Source organism: Neurospora crassa, linkage group VI, assembly GCF_000182925.2.
Source record: "Neurospora crassa OR74A linkage group VI, whole genome shotgun sequence".
NCBI lineage: Eukaryota > Fungi > Ascomycota > Sordariomycetes > Sordariales > Sordariaceae > Neurospora > Neurospora crassa.
In genome coordinates this window covers 1,048,038-1,071,095 of record NC_026506.1, presented here as the reverse complement: position 1 = coordinate 1,071,095, position 23,058 = coordinate 1,048,038, and the positions used below count along the sequence as shown (strand labels likewise).

At 50.5% G+C, this 23,058-nt stretch overlaps 3 protein-coding genes across 3 annotated transcripts; 1 reads left to right on the top strand and 2 right to left on the bottom strand.

Annotated features, from left to right (window-relative positions):
• Positions 1–1,235: 1,235 nt before the first annotated feature.
• NCU04850 (exo-beta-1,3-glucanase) lies at positions 1,236–4,306 on the bottom strand. Its single transcript, XM_955316.3, has 7 exons — positions 4,091–4,306; positions 3,967–4,038; positions 3,833–3,906; positions 3,287–3,776; positions 2,232–3,231; positions 2,067–2,134; positions 1,236–2,000 (listed from the first exon to the last, which is right to left on the bottom strand). The coding sequence occupies exons 1-7, from the start codon at positions 4,167–4,169 to the stop codon at positions 1,480–1,482; spliced, it is 2,304 nt and encodes a 767-aa protein (XP_960409.2). The 5' UTR covers positions 4,170–4,306; the 3' UTR covers positions 1,236–1,479.
• Positions 4,307–9,354: 5,048 nt separating this feature from the next.
• On the top strand, positions 9,355–14,528 carry NCU04848 (hypothetical protein). Its single transcript, XM_955314.3, has 6 exons — positions 9,355–9,891; positions 10,257–11,019; positions 11,077–11,172; positions 11,474–12,709; positions 12,762–13,666; positions 13,749–14,528. The coding sequence occupies exons 2-6, from the start codon at positions 10,889–10,891 to the stop codon at positions 14,168–14,170; spliced, it is 2,790 nt and encodes a 929-aa protein (XP_960407.3). The 5' UTR covers positions 9,355–9,891; positions 10,257–10,888; the 3' UTR covers positions 14,171–14,528.
• Positions 14,529–19,482: 4,954 nt separating this feature from the next.
• NCU04847 (cyclin) lies at positions 19,483–23,035 on the bottom strand. Its single transcript, XM_955313.3, has 2 exons — positions 22,262–23,035; positions 19,483–22,058 (listed from the first exon to the last, which is right to left on the bottom strand). The coding sequence occupies exon 2, from the start codon at positions 21,300–21,302 to the stop codon at positions 20,121–20,123; it is 1,182 nt and encodes a 393-aa protein (XP_960406.1). The 5' UTR covers positions 21,303–22,058; positions 22,262–23,035; the 3' UTR covers positions 19,483–20,120.
• Positions 23,036–23,058: the final 23 nt, after the last annotated feature.

Genomic DNA, 23,058 nt, shown 5'->3' with positions numbered 1-23,058 from the left:
CCCGTCTTTTTATACTCGATTAGCTCGTTAATATATAATTTACTATACTCTTTATTAATATTATTAAATTAATCTATTACTAGCTTTATATTTTTAAAATAACTATAGATCTATTACATTTTATACCCTACATCCTACGCTAGTCGCTTAAGAAACGTAGTAAAATCGTCGTCTAATATCTTATTACTACTTTCGTTACAATATACCCTCTTAAACTACCACTTAAAATTACTAAAATATACCTCAATAGGGTTAAACTCAGGAGAGTATAGTAGTAAATACTATAATAGAACCCCCTTCTAGTTGTACGTATACTAGAATTCGGTACGGAGGTGCTAATTAACATTATTTATTATTAAAATACTATTACAACCGGGAAATAGATTTATTTTAAAGAGTAAATATTTTACCATTTAATCCTAAACTCCAACTGAGTCCGTTATACTTCTAAATATTAATATATTAAATAGCTTATTTACTAAAATAGTTAGAAGGAGGTAATACTACGTACTATATATAAATTTACTTAATACTATTGCAATAGCGCTACGGGGTACCTAGTTAGTACAATAAATACCGTTCCTTCGGTTTGTACCAAACTCGTTACAAAATACAAACATTTCTATAGTAAATAAAGAGATCTTTAATATCTATTCAACTACTAGTATAGGGGATTATTATAATACCTTTATATAAAATCGCTTCTTCTTCTACTTCTCTTATTAAAAGTACTACTATATAGTCTTAATTGAAATATATACGTTATATTCGTTAGTTAGAAAGGTATAGATCTTATTGAAGTATAAATTGGATTTCAATATAAGGAGGTTCATAATTTCCTTTACAATATTAATTATAGTTAATAAAATATAGGGAGTAATATAATATACGTTGTACCTTAAGCGCTTATATAAGAAGCTTTTTAGTATTCTAGGAAGTTCGCAATAATAAAAATGCCTTACTAATATCCAATAGAATACGCTTATATTTCTATGTACTCCTTACACTTATACTAATAGTTTTAGTAACATTATTAGGATATTTATTATTTACTAATATTATTATTATTAATACCTTCTAACGGGTATTAGGGTAGTATACTATATCGATAATAGTTTAAAAGATAATATAAATATTAAAATAGATAATTGTACGACGTAGAGTATTAAAATATCGACTTTTTGCACTAGTTTTGGCCAGATTTCGATATTAAACAATTGAGTTGAGTCGTATAAAGCGATGTCAAATGGCCAGATTTATCAAATGCGGTGTGTGTGTGTGTACGTACATATACCTCTTGCTAAGACTGCACAGGCGATTGAGTGTGGGAACTGATATGTACAATAATCCCCCCCAAGTGTTTCAACCTACCACTGCTACCAGTTCGTAAATTCGTCGCCCAACACACAAAACTGCACTCAATTCCCAGCCCAATATCGCGCGTCCCAACTAAAACATCCTATGCGCCGCCGTGCTCACTCACCCACTCTTATAAACCCCCACCGAACTCGGGAAATTATTCACATTATCCGCATACCACGCAACACTGACTCCATCCCTCGTCAACATACTCTGCGCCCCAATCGTGTTCAATCCATAGATATTCACATTCGAACTCCCCGTCCCCTCCACACTCGCAATCCTACTCTGACACGTCTGCCCCGCCGCAAACGTCGAGCAAGCAGTACTGTAATCGCTGAAGAACGAATACAAGCCCGCTCCATACACCAGGATGTTCTTGCTGTTGAGCACCCGGAGACCCCAAGCTGCTGCGCAGTTCCCCGATACTCCCGAGCAGGAAGTGGAGAAGTTGGGGTCGTTGAGGGAGGAAAGAGACGGGAAGGGAACCAAGGCGTTGGGGGTGGGCTGGTAGTAAGGCGTTTCGGTTTGGATCATGCCCATAAAGATGTTTTGGGTCGAGGAGAGCTGGTATTGGTAGAGAACGTGGTGCTCGGACCCGGTGCCGTAGAGCCAGAAGGTGCCGCTGGTGGATTCGATGTCTGTTTTTTGGGGTTAGGTTAAGGGTGTCGAAGAAAATGGGGAGCGATTGATGGAAGAGAACTTACAAAGACCACGACCGCTGTAGAGAGTAATCTGCGTGTTCGCCGCGTCGTCGATATCATGGTCGGCGGTCCTGTCAATCCACGTACGTCAGTTTCCATTACCCTCCTCTCTCTCTCTCTCTCTCTCTCTCTCTCCCGTCCCAAGCAAAAGAAATGGGGCATACTCACCACAACCAAACATTTTCCATATACAACCCGCTCGCCCCCTTGGTGATATGCATAGCCATAAACGCCACAATACACTCCCGCCTCACCGTTGGATTCCCTGGCGTCTTCAAACACTGCCCGACCTGCTGCTGACTGCCCACAAACCCGCCAATCCGTGTGTGCACATCCCACATTCCACTGGGGTTACTCGCCGGACTGGCCAAGTTCCACTCAATCAGCACTGCGCCCGCCTGAGCGTTTTGCGTGGAAACGATAAAGTCGCTTAGCTCCACCGTGCCCGCCTGTCCGCTGGAGCTGCCCACTTGTAGGACCGGCTTGGGGTTGTTGATATCATTGAAGAACCCGCCGGCCGACATGATGGTGGCGTAGGACTCGCCGACAATCTTGGCGCCAGGCGGGATGCGGATGGTGGAGGTGACCCGGTACAGCCCGTAGTCCAGGTAGAGCACCTTACCCTGGGCGACGGCGGTGTTGATAGCGTTTTGCAGGGCGGCGGTGTCGTCGGTTGCGGCGTCACCCTTGGCGCCCGAGGCACGGGCAGAGATGAATTGAGAGGCGGAGAGGGTCTCATACTGAGGCTTGGAGCGCGTGTAGTAGCGCCCGTTGGAGGCGAGCAGGCTAACGGGGCGTGGGTTGGGAGTTAGGGCGCCGGCGAACTCGACAGGGCCGGAGGGGGTGTATTTATGGCCGTTGCCCCAAGCCGTGATGGTGGTTGAGCCGGTGGAGCCGGAAAGGTAGGTGCCTTGGGGACCTTTGACGGCGACGGGGACGTTCGTGAGGGCAATGTTCTCGAGGACGAGAGTGCCGGCGGTGTCGGGAGCGCTGGCAGTGGTCCAGGAGGTAGAAATCGCGACGGGGGTGTTGGTGAAGGAACTGTCAAAGACGATGATGGAGCCGGTTTCTACCTTGCCGCTGCCGGCGGTGATGTCAATGCCGACGCCACAGTTGTTAATGGAGAGGCCAGAATAGGTCCAGCCCCAGTTCCACAGATGATAGATGGCTTAGGAGGGTCAGCAGACTATATCAAGATGCAAAAAGAGGGATAATGAGCATACCTGTCTTGCAGTTGTTAAACTTCAGGTTCCTCATAGTGAACTGCTGATTACCCATTGAAGCACCAGTGGCACCACCGTTGAAGGTCAGATCCGTGACGAAACCACCGCTGCCCTCTTCCATGAACAAACCGACATGGACAACATTCGATGCCGTTGGCATGTTGAAGACAATGTTCTGCAAACTCGTCGCCTGTGAACTTGGCCAGTGAATACCTGTGGCGGCATTGGCAGGAGGAATATTCGTAGTATCGATAATAAAATTGCGGATTTGACGGAAGAAGACGTTAACAGCCTTCCAGTTCAGGTACTGGGTGTAGTAAGGATTCGCATCAATTAGACCAAAACCAGCAAAGTTAGCCGTGGCCTTGAGTGTAGGTGGAGAGCTAGCATCTCCGATCAGCTGCGTAAAGTATGCTGGCTTAATGGACCCGGAGATAAGGTAGGTTCCGGCAGGGAAGTAGACAACGGCTGGAGTCGTGGTGGTTGAGGTCTGGAAACAGTTGTTAGGACAAGCCTTTTCAAGATGCTAGAACCGGAAACACATACACAGCCTTGGTTGCAAGGATTTCCGGCGGTAATGGCGGCATTGATAGCAATTGTATCGTCGGTAACACCATCTCCTATCTTCGTGTTAGACTTGATCGTGCCTATAACGCTGGGAACACTTTGGCTCAACATACCCTTTGCTCCATAATCCTTGACGTTTCGAAAAACCGGATATCCAGAGTACGCGAAGGGGGCATAACCACGATCTAGCCATGTTGTTAGCCTTGAGAGTAACTCGAAACTAGTGACTCCCCTTACGAGCAATGTCCCCCATCCAGTATGCATTGACAGCAGATGTGAGGCTGGCAACAGCCAGCAGAAGGGTGCCAAGACGCATGGTGAAAGTTGGACAGCCGCGGCTGTAACGAGACGAAGACCCGATATCTGTCCCACTGGAGGAGTACAACAGGATGAAGAAGCAAGAGTTTGTGTTATCCCTAGCACGCGGGACAAGGGCTGATATATCTGATTTCCTGAGGAATGTTGATCTTCAGCAGACAGCCACGTGTAGCGGGAATGTTGAAAGTGTCCCCGAAGCCCCCTTGTATGTAAAACCTACCGCATTTCCGTAAAGAGAAGTTGCTTGATTGGTAAAAGGGGTGGCAACACTAGGAAGCATGAATCCAATATCATCTCACAACTGCTGAATGATACACCACCTGCCTACTTGGTATGGGCGAGGTACGTGACCTAAGTGAAGTCCATGATCCATCACAAAGGGCCGAATGTCCACGCCACATATGTTTTCCAGGGTACACTAGGAGATACAAAACATTCTCTTCACGAGACCATCCTTCTTTGGAAGAGTCTCCTCTATACCTGGCCCCCGTCAATATGAAGAGAACGATGTTCATTCGCGGTGTTCTTGTTCTTGGGCCGCTACCACTGGCGGCGTCTACCACCATCTCCGCAGGATGGAGGCTCATGGGCAAGGGTCAGCTGAAGGACTTTTGTTGATCCATGACACCCAGTGAGGGGTCCAATTCGGATTTTTCGAAGCCTTTTCGTTTAGGAACTAGTGATTAGGAGGATGGTAAAGTAAGGGGCGTAGTAAGACAACGCCCGTCATGAGGTGGCGTGTGGGTGTGTATCCTCTGGATGTATCCGCGCATTACCGAGATCCTGGAGGGCAGCATGAAGGGGATGCAAAATCCGGGGAAGATTAAAATTGAGGCAAGTGATAGTGAAGAGAAGACTTGACACACATGGGAAATGAAGGAGTAGCATTGCCTTCATATGCTTATGAATCCCGTGCTCTGATTTGCTGGCAGCGAACCAATTGCCTGAGCGACTAAATCTTCATTGCAGCAGAATAAGGCCGGATGTGACCACTTGTCAACGTCTAGTGACCAAACTCCAGCGATCCGGTACACACCCGATTCAGATTTATCGTTTCAACGTCTGGGCCCGATGAATGCATCTTTGTCGGCATCGGTGGCACTGGGTATGGGCTCCACTTATTCCGGAGATGACAGTTGTGGGCGCCAACGGCACCTGATGGCAGTGGTTGGTTACGGGGCGTTCCGCGAATGTTCTAACATCCCGGTGACTCGGATCATGTAGGTCGACTGTTCTGTCTGTGGTCCCGAAAGCAAGCATGGACGTGCTTGAGTCCCATATGGCTAGCACCAGGGTGAAGAACGTGGTGGGTAACCTCAGACAAGGCGCGCCGGCTGTTACGTCCGATCCAGAACCATGGACCAGACGGAGTGTGCGAGATCCTGCCAGGAACCAGAGAGACAAGGCGCTTGTTTAGTGCACGAGTGTTCTCTCTGAGACCGAGGCTGCCTATGGTGGGTTTGCCATCTCGTAGCCTTTTGTTTATCCATTCGCAAAATCTGGTGTTAGGCGAGATCAAGCAGTTGCACTTACAGAAGATAGCCCGTGTAAAAAGGACTGGAGATAAACTCTCGCTACAGATGATCCATACCCACACCAAATGTCAACTGGCTCATGGATTCTCAAAACCCAAGCCTTCAGGTTGCGGCCGGATAGCATCCTATTTTTTTTTATTTTTTTTTTTAAAAAAAAGAAAACATGGGCACTTGGCTGTGAGAGTGTGGCTTCCGACGCCGGTGGATCACCTGTCAAAGTTCAAAATGCTCTCTCTGGCACTGTTTCCAGATGTTGACTGTACTGAGAAGTTGATGTGCGAAATGCTTACTTACATATCATCGAGGCCTTGATATGCCGGCTGCCTGTTGTGTAACGCTTTTCGAGAATCCTGCGTGCATTGTAGACGACGTTACATAACCGACGATGAGTCTCAAATCGACCGTGTCTCTGGAGAAACTGTACAGTTCTAGGGTAGATGGCTTGGTATATAGACAGGAGTCAGACCGGAGATGGCCTTGAGACATGGCTGAATGTCAAGCCACGTGGATTATGTCGAATCAACAACCCAAGGAAGCGGAAGCGCCCGTGACAACCAAGCTGAATGTTAAACATGAATGTGAATCACCTTTCTATACTCTCTGACACCGGGTGAAGTCTGCCGAGCGAAGTGCTGGTTCATATTGTGTCCACAGTGACGGCGCGAATGAGTGTCGTCCAAGCTGAACATGGCATGGAAATGGGGGAAAATCGCCGTTGATGAGAAATTCGCAGTGTGTGTGTGAGTAACCTTAAGTCTGAGACCCAATATCTCTGACAAGCAGCGCGTGAAAGTAATGATGTAAAGAGGGCACGGGAACATCAGACGTGATGTGTTGGACCAAGTCGGAGTGGTGTGTGGTGGTGGTGGTAATATTGAATGCTCGTTGTAGGATGTTTGGTTGTTGATGCTACCACCACTTTTATTTTGCCAATGCTGCCAGTCGAGTGTCTCGAACGTCTGCAGTGTAGTGTCAGGTGCAGATCAAAGAGGGCAACTGGCAAGCTCAGAAGACGGCGCTTGATGTTCCGAACCCCATAAGGCAAGTGGGAGATGACCCCAGTCAGAGGAGGACAGGCGATGAGGATGAAGGATGTGAAAGAGAGAGAAAAGGCGTTGCGAGCAGTTTTAAGTCAAGTACGGTCGTTGATGAGGTGGTCTGCGTTGTATATTTCCCTTTCTGCGTGCGGGCTGTATGTCATATCTTCGAATCCCACGCATGTTGTGAGAGGAAACCAACCGGAAGAATTGGAAGTTGTGGGAGGTTCCGCGAGTCTTCCGAGGTTACAAAGTTCCATGCTTCTCCGCACGTCCAGTGTCTCCAGCAAACCGATCGAGCCTCTTCCCCGCTGTCATCGATTTGGCCAGGAGAATCTGGGGTCAGCACAGCCCATCTTCCCCAGATCTCCAAATAGGACATTTTGAATGGCGAAACAAATCCGACATCTCCACACGCGGGCGCCACTTCCGCAGAGCATCGGGATACGACTTGGGATGTGCTTCCTCTTTCTCCTCTTGCCGTTTCACACCGCCATAGCTTGGGCTATATCTCGAAGCCGTTCACGGCTGTAGACACCAGAACTAATCAAGAGGAAAAAAAAAAAGAAAAAAAAGCAACAATGGAGATTGCCAGCGCAGCGACATGCTGAGAACTCTCGTCTGTCGATCACATTCAAGAAAAATGGCACAGGGGGTTTCCTCGGCTCCTCGTGCGCTAGCTTGATATGGCTTAGTGGTTTCCCCGCTTTCTCGAACACATAGCTGCATGCGTCCTGGTGTGCCATTGTTTCTTTAGTCGACTTTGACAACAGAAAATCAGACTGGACATTGGCGGCCCGACGCAGCCCAAGACCATGCATGGCTTTTGACGACCGAGGTGAATGTGGCCTGGAATTCTCTGTTCAGCTGGCGAGGAAAGCGACTGAACGATTAGAGTTTGATCAAAAGTGAGGGGGTTGGGGGTTCACTGAGATGGATTCGGTGATTGTTCTCAGAGCACCTGGGGCACCCTTTGACCATTTGAGAGATCACAAGTAATCAAATACAAATGTAGATGAAACTCGTAAGGGAGTCGGCCAAAAGCTTGAGTGCCGTGGCATTCCAACACACTATTTACTTGTATGTTCCCTCATGCCAAAAGCCTTGATGGCGTCAAGAATGCCAGGAGGCCCGTGCGTTGGCAGCGGGAAAAGCACATGCGAGTGGATGCGGTGTCCTTGAGCTCCCCGTCTCGAGTGGGGAGTGACGTTTCCGAGCTTGAAAGAGGCCACTCCACTCCAAACGTCGTAAATGCGAACATGTCAACGTCAGGGAGACAAAATTGCAATGTTTGAATCCGTCATCTTGGCGGAATGGTGGTAATCCAGACTCCATGAGAATGCGTGCCCGGCCCAACTCGCTCTGCCAGTCTCGTTGGTTGGTGGTGTCGTCTGGATGTGCTGAGTGTGAGTGCTATCGATTTCGCCGAGGCACTTGTCGGCCGCCAATACTCCATTACTCCATTACTCCATGACTCCAACAGACGCCGCTGTTCGATGAGTTCTGAACCCCAACTTTTATGGCTGATTACCAGGACCGTCTGTGCCTGGCCCGGGCTTGGGGATTGGTTCCTTCCCCCACCCCCACATTTTGCACCTGCCGTGTCTGCATGCTTGCAGGGTCGGGAGGCAGGGAAGGGCCAGTGCCACTTCAGTTGTGTCGGAGGCTGCAGTGCAGTGCATTCTGGGGTTGACCCCTCCTTCTTCTCACAGGCTTCTCTTGGTCGGCCATCTTCCCCATTCTCCCGTGCGGAGATGCAGGCTTCGATTCCGTCATGGAATGACTACCTACTCTCCATGTCCCAAAAGTGGAAGTTAGGTTGGTGGCAGCATCTTTCACTTCCACACCATACACTCCTCTCGGTGCAATAGATGGCGGGAACCCCCACTTTGGCCGAGTTCGATACCTCTACAAAGACTATCAGGCTGTATTTACCGACAAGCCAGGGGCTGAGGTACCCGTCGGAGAAACGGTGCGGGGGATTATTGGAGGCCAGCAGGCAAGCTCCGAAAGGGAGAAGAACTCGAGCGCCAGAAGTCAGTTGCAAGCGGCATGCCCTCAATGCCTGGGCGCACATGGATTTTCGGTTTGAGGTTGGCATCGTATAGGTACCTAGGAAGGTACCTCTCTCTACCTTACCTAATCACCTCATGCTGTTTTCAGCCGTCTGCCCGTGGGTCTTTGCCATGTTTCCTTCCACTTTCATTCTTGCCCGGTTTGAAGCTCCTAATCGGGAAGTCTCGCACGCCCACTCTTTCCTCCGTACACTAGCAGATGGGAATGATGCTGTGTGCTCGTCAACTCGGTTTCATCGATCTGAGTTTTTTTTGTAAGGCCGTGCATCCATCATCCATCTTCTTCACGTCTACTCTCCCCTGTCCCCTTCCCCGGTCACCCAGCTGAGGAGACTTGAGACTTGACAATACAGTTACATCGAGTCCTGCTCTTGTCCATCACTCGTTACCCACACAGCCAGTTGGAGACGGCGGATCAGAGCCGGACGCTGAGGACTTCATACGAGTCTTTGTTCGCTGCAAAATCGGTTGCAGTGCTGCAAAACACTCGGGCGGCCTTCCTCCCCTTTCCCCACACTTGAGTTGAACAAGCCCGCTTTTGACAGCACCCCGGCAACATCTTCCCCGAGCAACATAGCACAGGCCTGGGCTGATCATCTTCCCCATCTTCTACCTCAAACCTGTGCCTATACAACCTCAGTCTTGTGCATAACCCACAACGGACTGCCAAACACAAAGGTTACTTCAGGGGGTACCCAACGAGGAGAAAGTGTTTCAGTCTGTCCAGAGCCCAGCCTCCGCTTCTACTCAAACAACCTCGACGACACCGCGGCCTGGTGATTCGTTTCATTGATATCGTCCGAGACTCCAAGCGCACGAGGGCGGGACAAGGTCGCCTTGTACATATGTATTTCGAGCAATACGACGGTCTGCTGGGGTAGCAAAAGCAGACCAAGTCGGGCAACACAACAACGGTCATCATTCTTCAGTATCCCCATTCCCCTCTTTCTCCTCATTTTTACTTCCCAGCCCGGCATTGGCAATCTGCCCCCCTCTGTCCATTCGCGCTAAAGGTCCTCGAGGCCTTCTTACAGCCAAGACACCACCCAAAGATCATCATTATCATCACTATTGTATGTACTTCCATCCGGCATTCTTTGACACTTCTCCCCCCCTGTCGTCCATCACTCGACAGGATTGGCACTTCTCCGCTTTTTGGGCGACGGGATGAAGCGCCGAGAGCTCCAAATCAGCTTTCATCCCTCGGGTCATCCCTCAGTTCCTCCGCATCGCTCCATCATTCCACCCCCCCTATCCTCATTCTTCTCCATCCACTCGAATGTCGTTTCTCCTCATCTCGACGACGACTCCTCACATACGCGAGAGTCGGCTAGTGCCGTCGTGTTGCCTTTGCGAATTGACACAACATACAAACTGGACCTTGCCCATCACCCCACTCCGCAGACAAGGGCTCACAGACCTCCTCTCGTTGCTTTAGGTTGTGTCATTGGCGGTCATCTTGCCTGTTCCTCCCCGCCCTCGTCAGGCTCGACCTCTTCTCGGCCTCGGTGCTTCTACAACGTGCCATAGCCGTACGACATCTCGGCCCTTTCTCCATTGGCACTTCTTGACGCCAGCTGCAGTTGTGCGTAAACGGCCACTTTATAGGTTACAGAAAGTGGGTTGAGAAAAGACACTACAACCGAAACTGGCAATTCTCACAAAGGCGTGGGGTAAACACTCTCCAAAAAAGAGGACTGGTGATCGGCAAGGTCTAATACGGGGCTATTATTCAGGGCAGTTCGTTGCCCGAGCTTCTGCCTTCGTCCACCCGTTCACTGTTTGGCCCTCACCGGGAAAGAGGAAGGGTTGTGTCTGGCGAAATAGCGTTGTTGTGCTACTCCGCAGTCTCATCCTGTCATCCATCCCGCGCAAACATACACTGCCCAACCCACATCGACGGCGTCCCTTGAACTTCCACCGCCCGGTCTTGACTACTCAAGTCTACAGTTCCCATTTAGACTTTCCCCTACCCCTCTCCTGACCCCAAAGCGGCCTGCGTCCATCTCAGTCAGAATCAAGTAGTACCCATCCGGACTCCAAGTACACAAGGCAAACAACCCTGGCATCATGCTTTCCCAACATTCCGTTGCCGTTGAGGCCGCTGGTTCCCTACCGGGAAGTCATGCGCACGAGGCCGGAGAGGCCCGCCCCCAGAAGCCCAAGAATTTACCGTGCAAATTCTGTGCGAAGCGATTCAGGTGAGTAGTTCTGAATGTCATTTATCATCTTCTTTTCGATACTAATATTTGTCTAAGGCGCGTCGAGCATGTTCAGAGACACGAGAGAACCCACACCAAAGAGAAACCTTTCGAGTGCGAATGGGAAGGATGTGGAAAGAGATTCGGACGACGGTAAGTTTCGATACTTTCATGTCAACCATCCCCTCCGCGTTTCTTTTTTGTGTACGCATTTGACAGTACAAGCCCACCGAGCCAAGTCACTCTCACCTCCCGCCTTCAACGACCCCCAACTTTTTCTGCTCTCTACTCCCACGACCTGCAACCCCTCTCCCTTGAGTATAACTTTGTTTAGCATCAAACGAAAGAAACAGTATATTTTGCCATTGTGAACCTTAAACCATCATTCATGAGTCTTGAGATACTTACAAGTCTTTTCATCGCATTATCCTACATTTGCTTACATGGACATCAGGGATCTTCTCGTCCGTCACGAGAAGCTTTGCCATCTCAACGATGGGGCCAGCAACAACAATCATAACGCCAGCAGCAGCAGCAACAGCAGCAACAACAACAGCAACAACAAAAATGCGAACCACAAAGATGGTAACAAACGACGCAAAACGTCTTCGTCAAGCGTCGTGTCTCCACCTTCACTAGAGCATCATACCGATATTCAAATGAAAACTCAGCATCGGCCAGCAACGCAATCTCAGTTCCCCAACGGCAGTATGCAGCCTTCCATGGCCTCGTCCATGCCATCTGACTCTAGGCTTCTATCCAGAGGTCCGGCTTGCAATCTTGATCTGCTTTCCGATGCAGCCACGCACCTTGCCTCCGGTGGTGAGGTCAACAACCTGCAGCACATGCAGCCGACTATGATGCAAGGACTCTCACAACAGCAACCCGATCTCCCTCCGGCCAAGTCTTACCAGGACTCCATGTCTTTCGCAAATCACAATCCAAAGCAGGAACCTGGCGCTATGAATGGAGGATATTCTACGCAACCCCCGGGCTCCGAATTTGACCCCCTTTTCATGGATGACTATGCGTCATCGCACGCTTTCCCTCAACTCTTCGACGGGGAAGCACCGTTTAGTATGTGGTCTCGCCCTGGACTCGAAAACGGACTACGGGGTGGCCCCTCGAAGCCCAATTCGACATTTCCTTCGAGGTTTCCGTCGGTACAGCCGGAGCTTCGAGATGGTCCAGACGGGAGTGCCAGACTGCATGCTGATACGATGAAAGCAGCAAATTTGACGATTTCGGCAAAGGACCATTCCGTCATGAAAGCCAAGCTCGATGAGTTCTCTTCGGTTCTGCCCAGCAACTTCGTATTTCCTTCGCGCCATACTTTGCAGAGATTCCTGGAGGGCTATTTCACTGGGTTCCATGACCATCTTCCCTTCATTCATCTGCCGACCTTTTTACCCGTGGAAGCTTCCCCTGAATTGCTACTAGCCATTACTTCCGTAGGTGCCCAGTACCGCTTTGAGCGATCTAGAGGCCATGCGCTCTGGTATGCCGCCAAAGCTGTTGCCTTGGAACAGATCCGACGACGAAATAGTTACGAAGTGCAGGGCCTTCTACCGACTTCGGCGGCATATAGCCCCCATTCCACGAGACCATCACCGAGCTCAGGGTTTCGACACTCGTATCCTTCTGTTCATCGAGACCGCCCAGTCACTCAAGACACACACCGGGAGCCCTAGTAAGTTACGTGCTTCTGATTGCTGCATTTCATGAACGCTGACCCTTGATAGCTCCCCTAATACCCCCCAGTCACGCCTCGAGACCATTCAAGCAATGCTTCTTCTTTTCGCTATAGGTCTGTGGGGGGCCAAAGCCATCCTCCACGAGGCACTGTCCCTGCAGAGCCAACTTGCCCTCTTGGTCAGGGAAGAGGGTCTCCAGGGCGAGCCCAACCAAGCGCCCGACTGGGAGAGCTGGGTACGCACCGAATCAGCGACTCGAACGAAGCTGATAGCATACTGCTTCTTCAACCTCTGCAGTGTTGCGTACAACACGGTCCCCCTACTCCTTACATCCGAGGTCCAGCTCTATCTGCCCAATGCCACTCGTTTGTGGAGAGCAGGAGATGCGAACCAGTGGCAAGAAGTGCGACAAACCTCTCCCAATACCGAAGTCCCTTTGCCAATCGCGTTTTCTCGGTTGTTCAATCGTGGGATCCAGGGCCCGCCTCCACAACTCACGTCACTGGGTAACTACGTTCTTATCCATGCTATCCTCCAGCACATCTTTCTGCTCAAGCAGGCAACTTTTGCAACGTCCCTGGGAATGCAGAGAGCCCTAAGGGGGCAGGAGAATGAGGATATTTGTCAAGCGATTCGAGTGTGGTTTCACAGTGTTGAGCAGCAACGACACGTAGAGGGGTTCGATACGTGGGATCCTGTCGACTCCAATTCGGTGGCCTTGCACAGGGTGGCGTTCATCAGGCTGAATACGGACTTGAATGCGAGTCGCCATCTCGAATCGCGTGCTTACAACGCCGCTGGGCGGGCCTATGCGGAGGCACCGCTGCTTTTGCGTGGTATGCTACTCAATCGTGCAGTATATCAAGCTATTCAGGCACTTAGCCCGCTGGTCAAGATGGGTGTCAACTACGTGGCGAGGACCAAGTCGCCTGAATGGGGGGTGCAACATTCCAGTACGTTTGTTGGTCTTGATTCTTGATCTTTCGTCCCATCAAACATCTGGTGAACCCAAGCTAACCGAGCCTCTTCTCGTAGTGAGCAACAATGAATGCGCCGTCCTAATATCCAAATGGCTCTTGACCCTCGCGTCCATCGGCCCAACTGACCCGCCGATCACATCTGAAGAAAGCCAGCTCCTCGAGGGCCTCCGCCGCATGTTAGACGAGACCGAGTTCGCCGTTCCCATTGACCCGGCCATCGGCGGAGGGGCACAACAAGATCACAACCACCAGCAGAGGTCGACCGACGGGCCAGCTACCGACCCCACCAACCTTCGCCAGCTCGCGGCGGCCGTAGTCAGGTTATGGGCCGAGACGTTTAGGGGCACTCATATCTTTGAGTTTGTGGACATGATGGGTTCTGGTTTGGAAACCTACGCGTATCATATTGAGAATCCAAGGGACAGGACGCCGTTGGCTATGGGGAGGATGGGTAACAATCATCAGATGCAAATGTAGTGAGGGGCAGCATGATTGACTGGTTTGGGAAGAAATCTTTGGTATAGGGATGGGTGAACAAAGGGACAGAGGCTCGGTGTCTCTTTGTTTGGGGAAACATTACACTGGCGGAATGTCATGGCGTTACCCGCCGGTCCGTGTGGGCGTTGAACAGGCGGTTTTGGAAAGAAATGAGTGCTAACATAGAAACCATCATATTACTATTCAGGTTGATGTTAGAGAACCGCTAATTCGATTGGGGAGACACGGTTTCTTCGTATAACGTAGAACTATACTTGTAAGGCTCTGTTATCGTCGGAAAGCCTTACACTCTACCTTTCATCTAAGCAGGGCAGAGTCATCTACGTTTGTCTCAATCATCACCCGCATCATTGCATAGCATCTACCGGTGGTGGTATCACACAGGGGCGATGGTCATGTCACAACCTACCCCAGCCTCTGGGCCTGGCCAATCAGCACCCGGCTGGGAGGTTGTGCTGCAGTCATAACATAGCCTCCCCGGGCCGGAGAACATGATGGCTATACTCATGATGGGACATTCTCCTGAAGGCTTTCCGCTCGTAGGCAATCTAGAAGCACATGGGGATGGACTCCCAACGTGTGCTTTGAGCTACCTACAATTGGAAGGTTTGTTGGAAAACTAAGATAAGTAGAACGCCGACTTATGCAGGCGGAAACAAAAAAAAAAAAAATGAAGATGAGAATGCAAGTTTACCTTGGTGTCAACCCCATCAGCACAATTGTACCAATTGCTACCACAGCAGCACATTTCAAGGTTACAGCACAGCTGGGGGCTTCCCGCTTGACAGGGCAGCAATGGTAGAAATGTCAGCGTCGTTTGTCGTCGTGAAGATCCGGGGTTGGAACCCCAAGAGAGTTAAGTTAAGGACTGAGCTCCCGTCGGTCTGATCCCCCGAAAGAAACCACAGACGACAAACTTGTTGCTCCGCCCCTTAAGCAAACTTTTTTTACGATATCAAAGCGATGCCGCGCACACCCACGCTGCATTTACGAGTCATACATACATATATGTGGATGTGGATGCGGGTGCGAGGTTGATTGGAAAATATGGGAAATGACAGCGTCGTAACGGGTATGGGCAAACAGGAAACTGGAAGTCTACGTACTATTCTACTCGACAGCAGCGAAACAACGGACGGCGTGTAGTGTGATTGGAAAAGCGGCTGACGTGAGGTTAGGTACCTGACTTACCGTACCCACCAGATTATTGCTGTAGTGTACCTACACTTTTGACTTTACATGGAGCTTTTACTCGTCTTTGGTAGAGCAAGCGAATTGATGGGGTGGTGTCTACTCATCTATGTACTGCTAACTCCCCTATCTACGTATGGCGTGACGAGTTCGATGTGATGACGATAAGGTAGTACACGAAAAATGGGAATTGGAATACAGTTATCGGATCAATTCCATGGAAAACCAAATGCCACGCACGCCCATGGTGGTGGGGGTACTACAATAAAGAACGCTGAGCCGCAAGATGGCATTGCCACTACACGTACATACAGACACGAGGTACCCATGGATACCTAGTGACAACAGAGGCTCCTAGGGGCGTGTACCATGCATGGCAGTGATCAAGGTTGGTTGGGCCGGAGTCCGGAAATTACAAACTTCTCAGCCTCGTTTCCCCAACTCCCCAACTCCCCAACCATCCATCCATCCATTCTTAGCCTGATTGACCAAGATACTCGGCTGTTTGCAACAACCGAGAATTGGTACATATCGACGGATTACGACGGGTCACCAACCGGGTCCCTACACATGTATGAAATGAAGCAAACGAGGAGTTGGAGCAAGCGGAAGCCCATGATTGGAGAGTGACAACCAACAACAGATGCCAACTCACCATGGAAATCCTGATTCTGCGCTTTAAAGTGCAGTTTCAATACTAGTGTAGGAGTGATGATATTGCGGCGTGGCTCGGTCAAGTTGTTGAATGGCTGGTTGGTGTCAGCCGTTCGTTTGATTGGCAGATAGATAGCTAGGTAGGCAGATAGCTGTTATGATGGAGGTAAAAGGGACGACTTTCACCAGTCAACCACCAAGCTGCAGCTGTTACTAATGACGTGAAAACTTCTTGGTGGCAGATAGCGCCAACAACAACATGAAGAAAATGATCACTCACATGAGAACTTTCCCACTTGTACTTACTCTGTAAAGCGGATTTCTAAGCAGATTGGGAGGTTGGGAAAGGCAACGACGGAGTGAGCCAACTTGTAATCAACACCCAACCCGGCTGGCTGCAGTGGTGAATGGATGGATGTATGCAGGCTGCTACAGTAGACTAGGCGGTCGGTTGGCGTTGGGGTTTAAGACGGCTGAAGCTGGGCCTGCCTCGTCTGCGGATGGCGACCAACTTCCTTCCTTCTAATGAATTTCCTCCAATTTCCCGTGCCGAGTAGGTGTAGACTGACTGACTGCTTATCCAGCAGGAATTGGTCTAGATAGACATACATAGGTACATAAGCACAATCCTACGAGCGCAGTCAGGACCAACAGATGCACAAATCTTGCATTGTGAACATCCAACGCCTGCCGGCGTTACATATTCCATGGAAGAAGTGGAAGAATACACCGAGTCATGCACATAGATGCATAATGAGTGAACCATAGCCACGAACGGTCACGGTAACCTGGTAAAATTCCAAATCCCAAAAGTCCAAATCCAAGGCCAGACCGAGACCGACCGTTATCGTCCATTACTACACCCCGCAAGCACGACGGGATTTCGCAATGCCACCTCCTGAACGGGGCTTAAAATGGGGTCACTAGGCCCCAACGAACGGGGAACCCTGATGGCCTAGCCCCCCCCGCGCGGCCCGACCGTGGAGGGATGGAGGGATGGAGGGACCTGGGATCGGGACCTGCGGGGATCGACCGCCCCCATCCCGGCCGCCCGGGGTTAAGCTAATGCAATGCGCCTCTTCTCAAAACCAAGACCCCCCCTCACCTCGGCCTGGCCGACCGATCGACCGACTGACCGACCAACCGAACAGACTTGACTAGCTGGGCAGATGGGAAATGGGAGTCCCGGACTAACCGGCACTGGCACCGGCACCGCATCACAGCTATCGGCCTATCGTCCGTCCGTCCGTAAGACTATGTAGACCGCCGCCGCCCGGAAGGGACGACCGGGGTCGATAGCCGTCGGGTTCAGCGGGGGGGCGGGGACCACTACACCTACCTACTATGCAGTACACAGCGGCTTTCACACTAAAACTTATCGGCCGACGCTACACCAAAACAGTTGCGATAAGGCTTTACTATAGTGGGTAGGTAAGGTAACGAAGGTATGTACTGTTTGGGCTCCCTCTGCGCTGACCAACGCTCGGGCAGCCTCAACTTTGCCAAGGATCCCAATAATTACCTAGGTACCGTCCCAAGGATGCCGAGCCTCCTTCGAACGACGTTTCCTTTCTTCCTTTTTTTTTTCTTTTCTTTTTATAATGAGGGATGAACGCGTGTTCATCCCTTTTCATCATCCCTTTCATCGCCGTTTCCAGCGGGAAAATTTGCGGACGCGAATCCTCGGTTTCGGATGATCATCAATCACCTTGTAGGCAGTCTACCATAGTACATAGTAGTCATGGGGGTTGGAGATCCCGCCCGCCTGCCTGCCTGCCCGCTTGGCGCAATAGCTTGTAATGACTTTTGTGAGTATAGGCACCTACACTAGCTTCCCACCATCACCAGTGTAGCTGGCTTACGGATGGATGATTCTGTGTATGGAAATATGCCTTGAGCGGGTGGGAAGCGAAAGAGTGCAAAAGTCGGGAATAGCAGCGGGAAAAAGAAGAAAGTGTTCAAAAATCGTGAGTCAATCAACAACGGAATGAAACAGGATGAACAAGATGATGGATGGATGGAGATTGGAAGTCAGCCTAGGTAGCTAACCTAAGTACGGTAACGAGATGCACCTCCACTGCGTATGTCGAATGTGCATAAATCATTGTTACTGTAATATCAGAGCACGCATATGCTATAGAAGCTTATTCTAGATGTTGGATTGTTAGTACCTAGGCTGAGAGGCGTAATTGTTTTAATTGGGGGTGGTACTAGTCAATGAGCCAGTCAGTCTGACTCCCGGAAATTAGGCAGGCAGGTAGGCTTATGTCGTTCGGTATTATCAATTACGACATGACACGATGACATGTCTTGATACAACGTGTTTTACTGCCTACTTGTACACATACGCACGCAGTCATAGAAAGATTTACACTAGTCAATGGACCTAACACTCAACTCAAGTTATATTTCGTCATGTATATTGGCATAGCCTAGGTATGAACACGTTGAACAACAAAAGTGAGTTCTGATGTTGATGGCGTGAATCATAGTCAGAATCCCCCATGTGCAAAAAAAAAAATCAAGATTTGCAACCTAAAACGGATATATCTGCCTACCTACGCAAGTAAAGTAACATCATCATCATCGATGGGTCTTACATACCTATCTATCTGCCTTGCGACGAGGTTCATTCACCACCGGACATTATTCATTCATCCACTGCCTGCACACCAAAAACAATGAGCCACCTCACGAATGCAATCCAATCCATATCTCGTCCCTTTCCATCCATCCATGCACGTGCGTCTTAGCATCCATCTTCCCCCCCACCCCTGCCCATTATGAATTCCAAGATCCTACCGTAGGCATGGATGAATGGATGGATACGTACACGACTACACTATGTACATACACTACTACGTAAGTATCTCCGCATGTACCTGACTGACTGACTGACTGACACCTCGACGACGATCAGGAACGGAACGGGAGCACATTCCGCATTTACACTAGTGGCACATTCATTCATTCATTCATTCATTCCCTTTTTTTCCACATTCCAGATTCCCATCACATCCCGTCCCCTTTGCCATGCATAGGTATGTATCCAAATGTGTCAGCATCTACACTATGTAGATGCTCCACAGCTTGCTTCCTGGCTTTCCATCCCCAACATTGCTGTTCTGTTGGAGTTGCATCAATGTGTACATATTGTACTCCATCCTACACGAGGGTTCCACAGTTTTTATTATGGGGCTTTCGTAACTGCATCGGTTGGATTTTAGCCAGAACAAGGACCGCCATCACCAAGGACGAACCTGGTTATTCGCATAATGGTTGTCGTGTCGAGAACACACGACCACGTGTTGAGAAGATTTAATAGGAGAAAAAAAAAATACAGAGTAACGCCGAGGCGATGGAGTCTCGCCGGATTGCGTGCTCAAATGAAGAGTTGATCTCTTATTCGCAAGCAAGAACAGTCACAAGTGAAAGCCGATTTGAGGCGGAGAAAGGCAGAAAGATTGTTTGAATCATCACCATGCTGCCCCTTCTTTTGGGGAGCATGTTGTGAATGACATTCCATTTCTTTGTTTGGTTTTGTATGTAGTAAAAAAGATTCCGGCAGTTTCTTGATGCTGGAAGACCCGTCCTTTCCTTCATCGTCCATCATCATACGATATTCCCATCATATAACCCATCCATCCATATTCCGGTAATGCTCTCGTACTCCCACCCAAAAAGCCCATTCGTTCCCGTCATTAGTAGGAGACATGACAGATGACAGTAGTATATGCCCAACGATCAAAAAGCAAAAAAAAGACAGAAACAGACGATACAATCACCAGCCCACCCCTGTATGAAAATGCTGCGACGACGACGATGATGATGATGATGACAATGATGCTGATGTAGAACTTCGCCAGCCAATGAACACCTCGCTTTTTGGTGTGTAAAAAAAAAGACAGGTCTCTAAGACAAACAATTGCCACCCTTTCCCAAAAAGTGATAAAACGCCGTTATGAATGCAATCAATGCATTTGGATGCAATGCATGGAGTAATGAGGAGTGGTGATGATGATGAGACAAGTAGAAAAACATAAAAAGCAAAACTTGACCTTGGTTAATCAAACAGGTCAGGAAATTACCGGACCGGAATAACGTTCCGGTCAGCGTTAGCGCCAAACACACGCCCAAGCATGCCGCGCATGCGCTTCACCCTGCTGGAATCATCGAGGTCCTCAGCCGTAATCTCGTAGGGGAGAACACCCCGCTTGGTACCGGCGGCGGAGACGGCAGCGCCGCGCGTGTTGCTGAAGTACACGGCCGCGGCATCCTTCTCCGGTACGCAAGGCGGGATAGCAGCAGACTGGTAGTAGTCGTCGCCGTTGATGGCAACGTAAGAGTGAGGAAGATCCAGTTCGCTGTCGGGGGTTGTCGAGCGGCTGGTGGAGCTGGTGTACGAAGATGCGGAGCTGGAAAGACCGGGTGGCGAGGTGTCGCGAGAGGCGTAACCGTTGCGCGAGCGGGAGCTGCCGCGGGATGAGGGAGGAGAGATGTAAGTAGGCTGTTGCTGTTGTTGCTGCTGCTGCTGGATGTGCTGGGCGGCGGCGGCGGCAGCGGCAACCTGGACCCAGGCCTCCTCCTCCAACTGGCGCTGGCGCTTCTCGGCCTTCTCGCGCATGCGACGGGCATAACGGACCTCGTAATCACGGCGGATGGGGGCCAGGAAGTAGTCCAGCTCGCGGTAGAGATCCTCCTCGGTGATGCGCAGTTCCCAATCCAACAGGCAGAGAAGCTGCTTCTCCATCAGGTTGACCTCGGTGCGGCTGAAGCCAAAGTTGTAGGCGGAGCTCGACATGTTGGTGTAGCTGGCCCAGTGCTTGTTCTTGGGACTGCTGTCGTTGAGATACTTGGCGGCCAAGATGAGGGCAGCGAGGAAGATGCGATGGGTGGTGCAGCGGAGGCCCTTGGCATTGGGTTGAAGGCGGGACTTTAGACGTCTGAGGTAGACCAGACTCGACATGAGAGTGGGAACCTGGACGTTGGAGCTGACGACAAGCTGGCTGATGAAGGCCTCGAGGGTAGGTAGTCCGCCATCTTCACATTTGACAACCTTGGGTGGCGCCGTGGGTTGCTGTTCCCTTCCAGAAGTGGCCGCGACTGTTGGTGATGGCATCATGGTGGGATCGCATTGGATAACCTCGCTGGCGGCGGTAGCCAAAAACCTGATCATGTCCCTGTCGACCTTGCTGTAGACAAAGTTGTCGAGAGCCTTTGCATTGAGCTCGTTGAGGCTCATGCTCGTTGATGATGGTAGACCCATTGTGAGTGAGATTGTATTGTTGATGTGGGTTGAGAAGGATGAAAAAAAAAACGCTGATGACGAAATGTCAACAAGAGGAGTTGTGGGGGTAGGGAATGTTGGCGAGGACGGTCACCCTGGTGATGATATAACAAGAAATGGGAAAAGGGTGTGGGACCAAGGTGAAGAAGGTTGACGTGCGGCGAAGCTTATGCGGGCGGGATGAGGCACTATGTATGAAAAAGGGAGAAAAAGTTGGGGTAATGAGCTTAGTAAATATGTAGTGTGGTAGTAGGGTCGGGTAGCGATGGGTCACTGCTGGAGGCTTCTGAGTGGGCTTTCTAGACCTTGGGCTTTTCCACTTTTTGTTGCGTGTCTCGGTGGCTGTTCGTCAGAAGGGGCCCGGGGGGTGACGTGCAAAAACGAGAAAGCAAAGTACACTACACGAGGCTGAGCAGGCGTTCCCAGGAGGTGACGGGAGCCCAGGTGGACAGGGCGTGCGGTACACTACCGGCAAGGGGGTTGCGTGAGCTGGGCTGGTTGGTGTGGTGCCGTGATTCTCAACCGTGAGAGCAAGGTCGTGGTGGGTGGCCCACTGAACCGGACGCAGTCGCAGTGGGGGCGTGTAGGGTCGGGTGTCAAGGATGGGCCGAGAGGGGGGGTGAGATCAGCGTGGTTCCAGGCGTGAACGGGCCTGGCTGGAATGCTGCACAAGTCACGATGGGTTACGGGAGTGGGTTGGCAGTGGCCGGGGGCGAACTTGGGCACTGGAGATCCCTGTCTGGCTGGTTAGTCTTGTCAATGCAACCAATCACCCAAGACAGCTGTCTCGAAGGCAAGATTCAGGGCACTTGTGAGCGGACAACGCCGTCGGCTTCGGTGTGGGACCATGCCAGAGCTGCTGAAATGGGGATACCTCGGGAAAAGGCAGTCCCGGCTGGATGCAGTTGTAGTGTATGTGGTATTGCGATGCGACTCACCTAAACACGACTCTCTTTTTTTGCAGAGTTTGATGTTGAGTTTTGGGTTGGGTTTGGGGTCGGTGTCGGCGGTGGGCCTGGGGGAGGCAGCTTGACTTTGTGATGTTCGGAATGAACTGATGTTCAGCAGCTTGGTCCCGGCAATGGGTGGAGTGTTTGGACGTCGGCTGTAAAAGTGACCAGCACTACTGAATTGGCTTCGATAGATAGCGAATCGTCAAAGACACGGTAACCGGTGTAGTGTATGAGTTATTATGAGTGGAAATCCTGATCCTGCAGGCGACTTGTCTATAGGTTGTCGTTGTGGATACCCGGCTGTTGATGCGACTGAAAAGGAAAGGCAGGCGTCAACGCTTGCGGTGTTGGTGTTGGTTGGTGCTTTGGAGCGCGGTGGTGATGTTTCCTTTTCGACGACGGGACGCTGTTTGAATTAATATGTACGTCGTTTGACCGACCCGACGGCCCTGAAAAGTGCCGGTTTATTCTGGGCGACGGACTGCCACTGCAATGGAACAGTCGCGCGCTAATGTGTACAGCGCGGCGGTTGTAGAGTCGAGTGCTGACGGCGTTTCTCTCTGCCAGAATTGCCTTGTTCGAGCAGTCGCCCAGTGCCACACGTCGGCGCTGTCTGATTCGCTCTCGGAGGCTCTGGGTGCGGCGGCAACTTCTGAGGCGAAGCGGACCAGGGGTTTCAGCGGGGTTGGACTTGTACGAGTTCGTAGCGTGTTCGATGTTTTGGCTTGGAGGACGACGTGGTACAGACAAAGATACCTAGAGGAGGACAGGGTATCCCCAAA

Coding starts and splice junctions, on each gene's coding strand:
- NCU04850 (XM_955316.3), bottom strand. CDS start 4,169: ATGCGTCTTGGCACCCTTCTGCTGGCTGTTGCCAGCCTCACATCTGCT. Junction 4,039..4,090: donor CTGGATGGGGGACATTGCTC/GTAAGGGGAGTC, acceptor CAACATGGCTAG/ATCGTGGTTATGCCCCCTTC. Junction 2,001..2,066: donor CTACAGCGGTCGTGGTCTTT/GTAAGTTCTCTT, acceptor CCCAAAAAACAG/ACATCGAATCCACCAGCGGC.
- NCU04848 (XM_955314.3), top strand. CDS start 10,889: ATGCTTTCCCAACATTCCGTTGCCGTTGAGGCCGCTGGTTCCCTACCG. Junction 12,710..12,761: donor GACACACACCGGGAGCCCTA/GTAAGTTACGTG, acceptor GACCCTTGATAG/CTCCCCTAATACCCCCCAGT. Junction 13,667..13,748: donor ATGGGGGGTGCAACATTCCA/GTACGTTTGTTG, acceptor CTCTTCTCGTAG/TGAGCAACAATGAATGCGCC.
- NCU04847 (XM_955313.3), bottom strand. CDS start 21,302: ATGGGTCTACCATCATCAACGAGCATGAGCCTCAACGAGCTCAATGCA.